This window comes from Poecilia mexicana, unplaced genomic scaffold (assembly GCF_051168715.1).
Source record: "Poecilia mexicana isolate PSO_F unplaced genomic scaffold, ASM5116871v1 scaffold_10, whole genome shotgun sequence".
NCBI lineage: Eukaryota > Metazoa > Chordata > Actinopteri > Cyprinodontiformes > Poeciliidae > Poecilia > Poecilia mexicana.
The window spans coordinates 17,090,158-17,097,596 of record NW_028263379.1 but is presented as its reverse complement, the minus strand read 5'-3'; the positions used below and the strand labels follow the sequence as shown (position 1 = coordinate 17,097,596).

At 39.9% G+C, this 7,439-nt stretch overlaps 1 protein-coding gene across 5 annotated transcripts in view; it reads right to left on the bottom strand.

Moving 5' to 3' along the window:
- Nucleotides 1–3,793: 3,793 nt before the first annotated feature.
- macrod1 (mono-ADP ribosylhydrolase 1) overlaps nt 3,794–7,439 on the bottom strand; it is a 176,550-nt gene continuing 172,904 nt past the window's right edge. For all 5 annotated transcript variants that reach the window (XM_015007650.2, XM_088009497.1, XM_015007655.2 and 2 more), the window contains one exon: nt 3,794–4,160. Coding sequence is in view for 4 of the 5 variants with exons in the window: in XM_088009497.1 (XP_087865623.1) it covers nt 4,119–4,160 (42 nt within the window). In the remaining variant the exon portion in view is untranslated. The remainder of the gene's footprint in view (nt 4,161–7,439) is intronic.

Sequence of the window (7,439 nt, the reverse complement as noted above, 5' to 3'; positions counted from 1 at the left end):
TCCGAGTAAGAGTCGCCTAGATTAAAATGACAAAAGCAAAATGCTGGAGAGGAACAATTTTCAAGTTTATTCTGGTGGAAAGAGATAAAACAGCAAATATTTTAAGACGCCAAAGGATGTTGAGAGGGAGGTAACTTGTTACTCTGCGTCAAAGCCAGCAGGTTTAATGACTGTTCATCAAACACTGGAGCAGACACTGCTGTTAGCACGCTTTCAGAGGCTCTTCCACTTGAGCTTTTCTCCTGGGGGTGTTAAACTGGAGCAGACACACACACACAGGTGAGCCGGCGGGGCCGCGGGCAGCGAGTAATTTCCAGGACCTACGAGATTATCAGCACACGTTCTGGAAGATGGCAGGGAATCAGCCTTCAAGTTACCAAAACAGTTAGCGTTAATTGGTCTTCATCTGTCATCTCAAACAGAGCTGAGGACGGCTGGAGACGGAGAGGGGGAGCGGAGGACGAGGAAGGGAGAGGGGATTACTGACGGGACAGTGATGAAAATTGGTGGCGGGATAATGAGTCTCGTTGTCTTTTCATCCTCTCATCCCGCGCGTCTCTTGCTCTCATTATTCAGAGTAACTGGTTGGAGAGAGGCTTCACAGTCTGCTGCTTATTAAAAAACCCACAGCTCCGTTAGATGAGTTCATCAGTCTCTCCATCCCTCTCTTCCCCCCCTCCATCCTCCCATCCATCTGACCGCAGGCGCTGCATCTATACCCTCCTCCTCTCTCAGTTTGAACTCCTACATCCTTCCTCTGATTCCTTATCCCTAGCTCTTCCATCTGTTTATTTTTTCCACCATCCTGTAGAGCCGAGCAGCGAGACGGAGAGCTGCTGCTGCTGCTGATGAAGATGATGATGAGGCCTCTGAGCTCCAGACAGAGAGTGAATCAAAGAGCTCAGGAGAGGAAAAAGACAATCCCTCTGTGACAGATGAGGCTTTTATATAAAATATGGGGCCATCTCCCAATTTCCTGTTTATGTTCTTTGTAGTTTTCCTCCCCGCAGGCCCACCTCTCCTCCTTCTCGTCCTTCCTTCCCCGTGTGTCTGTGCCACCGTGGCAGATTGCTTGGAATCAATAAAGATGGTTGTTGGCAGACGAGAGTCGTGGGGCGGGACGGTGGCTCGCTAAATGCTCATTTCGCCTCGCACAAATCAACACCTGCGTTGAGGCCGACATGCGACGGCCGCGTTCTGCAACAATTAAAAACTCGTACAAATGTGCTGTGGGGAGAGGCTTGATGGCGCTTGCATAAATGTGCATATGGTGCGTTTTGACAGGCAGGCAGGGTGGATGGGATTTAAACAGCACAGAGACAGGAGGGAAATGGAGGAGGAGGAGGAGGGATGGGCTGTTACAGGGGATGATCAGGGACTGCTGACTGTTCAGTTCAGTTTCACTTTTTAATTTAATTTATCCAGAAGGTAATTACTGCAGGGCGTCCGGAATACAGAGTTTCACCCATTTTAATGTAGACAAGGCAGAAAAATCCACACCCCAAATCAGTGGATACCAGTGGAAGTGTGGGAATAAAGCTGAAGCCCAGGTTGATTTAGCAGCTTTGTTTGCATCGTTGGGTGAGGCATTTCTCACATTCCTGTTGTAAATACTTCACAGATTATCCAAGGGTCAGATGAGGTTGCTGGGTTGTTGAGCTTGATGACGTGGCTCCCCAAGATGGTGGACGGATTCTGACATAAGTAGAAATAAACATAGAGATAAAGAAATGGCTTGATGAAGTAGTTCAAGTGCCAAATATTGAAAAGGACAAATGAAAAGGAAGAACATTAGCAACTTATGTGATTCTCCAGTGTGACATAAATTAATATTTATCATTTTGAACTGCATTAATTGTGACGTGACCGTTCAGACTGCAGACATTATCCAAATTAGTTCCACATATAGAAGATCAGATTCTTTTTCTTTCCGGTGTGAAAAGATCAGAACTGGGAAGTTCAGAGACTGCAGTGAAAAAGTCTGAGGAGTTTTGCAAATGGGTAGGTAGGCCTGTCACGATAATCAATAAATCAATTAATCACATGATAAATTAAAACTCAATTATTTCCATTGCCATGATTTATCATTTATCTCTTTTTTTCCGTCTTTCTACCAAAAACTGGATGCTAAAAGTCTAATTTGGTGTTTTGGTCTCAACTAGCACTTTTTTTGAAGGACAATTTTGTTACAAAGACGTCAAAATTCATTTTATTTATTTTGGATATTTAAAATGTCTTCCAGTTCCAGTGTTAAATGTTCATTAGAGTGTAAAGTTTACTGATCTGATGTGCTCTTGTAGTTTTATTGTGCCATTATATTACTTCAAAATGGTCTCAAAACAACAATATTATCATTTATCACAATAACTTCTGGAACAATTTATCGTCCAGCAGAATGTGTCATCGTGACAGGCCTACATATGGACAAAAAAAACAACAAAACATTGGATTTGATTGCATTTGCCTTCTGTGTGGACTTCGCTTTTATCCATTTGGTGTTTTCCAGCTTAGCGTTTTGCATCTCTGGCTTCATTCATTGTGTTTTTCGTAAAACGGTTTTAGCCAACTACTGACTTCCTTCTTGTTGAACATACTTTTCATTACAAAGGAGCCTGGAGTGAATAACAAACAGGAATGTTTTGATTTTAATTCCTTAAAGAAACAACAACATAAGCCAGCTTTGGTGGGGAGAAATATTTTCAGGTGTTCGCTGAGAGACTGAATGTCGTCGGACTGTAAATTGCTTTCCACTGTGCAGTTCACCGTCCTTGATCTTGGGCTTTGTAGTTTTGTCAAAGTGTAATAATGCTTACATTCCTCAGCCAGAACTACAACACAGGGAAAAAATAATGCAGCGAAAGCATTTCTCAAAAAGCCACAGGAGGAAACCAAAGTGACCAAAGTTTACATGTGTAACACCCAACAAAAGGTAATTTAAGAGATTTCTATGAAATGTTAAGGCTTTTAAAGGCATAAATTTCAGATTATTATTATCAGTATTGTTTATAAGACCCCCTGCCAGTATCAGGAAGAAGAATAAATATAAAATATAGTATGTCTGGAAAACAAAATGTGCTCTGGATTGTTTTTAATCCTTTTATCCAATTCTCCAAACCTTCTCCTGTCCTTTATCAGCCCCTCTACAACCTCAAAATTTAACAACAAGCATCAAACAAAAGCTGGTCAATTATTTTAAAAGGCTGTAAAACTCTTTCCTTCAATAAAAGATGAGTTGCTTTCATATAAATTTGGACTTAGACATGGAATCCTTAAAAAATTTGCAAAGCGCTGCATTTTAGTTTTACTTGACAGTAGTTCAGATTTAAAGCTCAACAACGGTTCAACTGAGACATGTTCTCACCTCAAACATTCATCAAGTGATGAAGACAAACATAACTTTTGAAGGACAAAATGACGAGTTGTAGTTACTTATGCAGTTCACTCAGACAGCTCCGCATCTTATGACACCTTAAAATAGTTTTCAAATATATTCAAAATAAATTAATAAATGTGAATAAGCATACGCAGATTTTGCCCAGACGTCATGATGGGGTGTTGTGTGTTAACGTCGTCAAAATACGTGTTTATTACAGTCACCTATTGAAACCTGTAAGAGTAACTCGTCATAAATTAAACCCTCTTCGAGTATTTATTGTCCCTCTCATCCAGCCTCCTGCACAGAGCGATATGAGACAATGAAGAAGCAAATATTAATGTGAAATGCGTTCCCAGTGGCCTCCTGACTCATTGACTCATATCACATCCAGAGAAATAATCACTTCACACACAAGAGGCCTGTGAGGTTTGCTTTAATAAGCTTTGTCGTGTTTCACACACACACACACACACACACATTTAATTGGAATCCAGATGCAGACGCGTACAGGACATGTGATTCACGGTGGGCTGAGCAGCGGATCGCAGGTTTAACGCAGCTTTAGGAAGATTTTCGATAAAAACAGTTAACATCATTTCCCACCTTAATCACAACACCTCTCTGAAGCAGAGAATAAAAACTAATCAACATGTGAGGGAAAGAAGCAATCTTGCTGCAGGGGAAGGTCTTGATCTGGAGGAGGGGTCTGGATGTGGCGGCGCGTATCCACAGCAACCGAGTCTCAGAAATCCTCTCGTTCAGAGCTTGCTCCTGACAGTGGCCTCTGTGGGGGCAAGCAGAGAAATATTGGAAACTGTAAAACAAGTGAAGTGGACATTTTACCCAGGTCACACAGCGGTTTATGGCACTTTGGCATTTAGGAGCGTCTGCTCGCCACTGTTAGCGAGGATTAGTCACTCCCGATTCAAAACATGCAAGCGCACAAACGTACATCAAACGGACAGCCAGCGTGGGCAGCGCGCGCCAGGTGTTGGAGACACATTAGGTTTATGGAGGAGGCTTGGAGGCCTGCCTGCAGCCGCTCTGTCACACAGGCAGACGGTTCTGGTCCATCTACCCGCTGAGCACCTCTCAGCGCCGCTAAAAAAACCTGCAGCATGTCCATTAGAGTGGAAGACAGCGAGCTTTTTAAAGAAGCACACCTGCAATTTCTGCTACACAAAGTGTCTGTCTGTCTCTCTGTCTGTCTGTCTGTCTATGATCCTATGTTATTTCAGATTCCTTTTAAAGGGGCAGTATTATGTATTTTCCATGCACATATTGGCATTTTATAGCAAAATAAAGTAACTATGTTAACTTCAGGCTTTATACAAATATGGAATGTGACTTTAAAAAATTAGACTTTGTAATTTTACACCTTAAAAGCAGGCCTCTGTCTCTTTAAGAACTCCTGCTCGTTCTGAAACTTTTCCTTCAGGAAGTCATCACAGCATGGCTCCTCTATTAACCCTTTAACAACATTTAACCAGCGTTTCACTGAGAAGCAGCTCCTATAATGAGCTCACCAGATGCTCAGTTCCACCAGGTGTTTGCTAATTTCTGCTGGCTAGTCTGCAGGAGCTGAGTGGAGGAGGTCTACTCTGTGAGTGGGAGCTCAAACTGCAGCTCTGAGGAGGAGCTTCAACCTCGAAGGCGGGGCTAGGTTCACTCAGGTGTTTTGCTGAGGTGCATTGTTGCCACGGAGGCTAAAGGATTTCTCAAACTTTCATGAAAGGATCCAAACAACACTCCATATTTGTTTTTGATGAGGGAGTAATGTTATAAAGCTGAAGATCAGGGTGATGGTATGGAGTCCTTCCAACCTTAAACACCTGAAGCTCATAGACACAGAGAAATAGTTAAAATAAAACTGGAAACTTGGAAAAATCTTACAAGAAGTTACAAGAATAAAGATTTTTTTTTTTTTTTCATTGAGCGGTGTGAATTATTTCATATTCCACTGGAAAAACGTATTGTTTGAATAATATAAAAATAGATCTACTATCAAGAGGAATCCATTTGGGAAGGTTATAATAGGATAATTATATATCTTTTTGATACTTTCTAAAATTAATTGTGGCTGTTTTGAAGCTGAGCTGCAGTCGTCTGGGATCATTTCAGCATTTTACTCACAAACGTTTTTATTTGTTCTTAGCAGAAACAACAAACATGTCTGTCATGTTAAAGAATATCCTTTGCCAACCTGATTTTATAAAGTAATGAGCTGTGAAACTAGAGCCATTGTAGTTTATAAATGAATGTTGGAGAATTACAGATTTAAAAAGTTAAAATATGTTTAATAAAGTTTTTATTGTGTGCATAATTTATTGTGTGTCTTGATCTAAAGTCAGAAAAATATGTAATATGAAAATTAGCTTTAAAATATCTAAAATGGAATTGAACTGATTATGTCAATAAGTTCATTTTTAACACATTTTTAACCCTAAATTATAAAAGATACCCAAAGGAAATGCTTCACATTTCTTCTTAAAATGTTTTCATACCTTATAACGTGTAATTTACTGATCACTTTGCTGAAAAGAAACGAAACTAAATGTCATTTTACTGGGTTAGAAATAAAGAACTGCAGGGAAACTGGTCAAAATTCAGACTTTTTATTTTTATTCTGCTACAACCTTTGATCTGAACATATTTGATGTGCTATTTTCTTTTTTTCTTTTTGCCATTTGCCAAATAAAACCTTCTCTTCATCTTCACCTCGGAGGCTAAAGACGAGTTGGAGAGAAACATCTGATTTCAGCACATCGATCCAGACTCGTGTACATAATAAACCTGATATAAAGAAAGTTTATATACATTTCTGCCTGATGCATTTCAGTGTATAAAACATCGCCACTTTTACACACCTGATTCCTGGTACTTGCGCTTCTAAAAGGTTCGTTATGGAGCAGGAAGCTTGCGGCGCTCTGAATAAAAGTTTTATTAACCCTTTTCTATTTATTTTCTTAAAACATGGTCTGTAATTTAAAGCCACCCAAGGGGAGAAAAGGAGGAATGTTTTTTTAAACAGAAATAAGCCGCTCTTCTGTTTCATCCCGACTTTATTAATGATTTTCTGTATGTTTCTGTTTGTGTCTATAAACGATAAAGCTGTTCTACAATTTGTGCCTGCATCTTTCTTTCAATACTTCATAGCTTACTCCCCCCTGATACTTTAAACTCATATCAAAGCAATAGTGTCTCTGCCAAAGATAAAGATTTAAAAAGGTTAGATACAGATTGAATAAAACATCTGCACTCTGTTGTTTTCTAGATGGATCAAATATTGCATTTATGAGGCTCCACCTTTTGCAGCAGATAAAAGGAACCAGAATCACGCTGCATGTGAGACCGACTGTAAATAAATGTAGACCCTCAGTGTGTCCTGACCGCTCACACTTAGTCCTGCTACGTTTTTATCTTTGGTGAAGAAAAAAAAAAAAAAAAAAAGCAGGTCCAAGTGCATCACAGCTTCATATCTCATTATTTTTAGCCATTGATCTTCCCTGGAGCCAGAGAATAAATAAAGAGATAAAACCCTCCTGGTTGGATCTGTCCACAAAATGAATCGTCAATCTGAAAAGTTGCTTTTAAACTGGCGGCTTTTCTCTTATTTCACCAGTTGTGTGGTGGGGGATTTTACTTTGCATGGTGCAAATCCTTATTTTATGGTATAGCACACATGTTGCCTTGATCCGTCAAGCAGGATTCAGATCAGAGTTTTGCAGCGTGATGTTTTCAGATGCCTGAAGCATTTGTCTGCCTTTTACTCCCACATGGAGACTTAAATCTTCTTCCTTTAATTTCAAATTAAGTGGCTTGGACTGAGTGAGTAAAGTTTGTCCGCTGTGGTTTAAATTTATTTTTTTTATTTCGCTTAATTTGCATCTATTTTTAAAAGCAGCTCCAGAATGATGGGAGTGAATGTTTAAGTTTACGTGCGGCAAAGAGCTGCTGAGATTGTGACGTCATTTCCTGTTAGCATAAACTGGTCAGGGTACGAAGCAGCTATGTTCCTGAGTATTAATCACTAGAAATCAATCTAATAGATGAATATGGATGA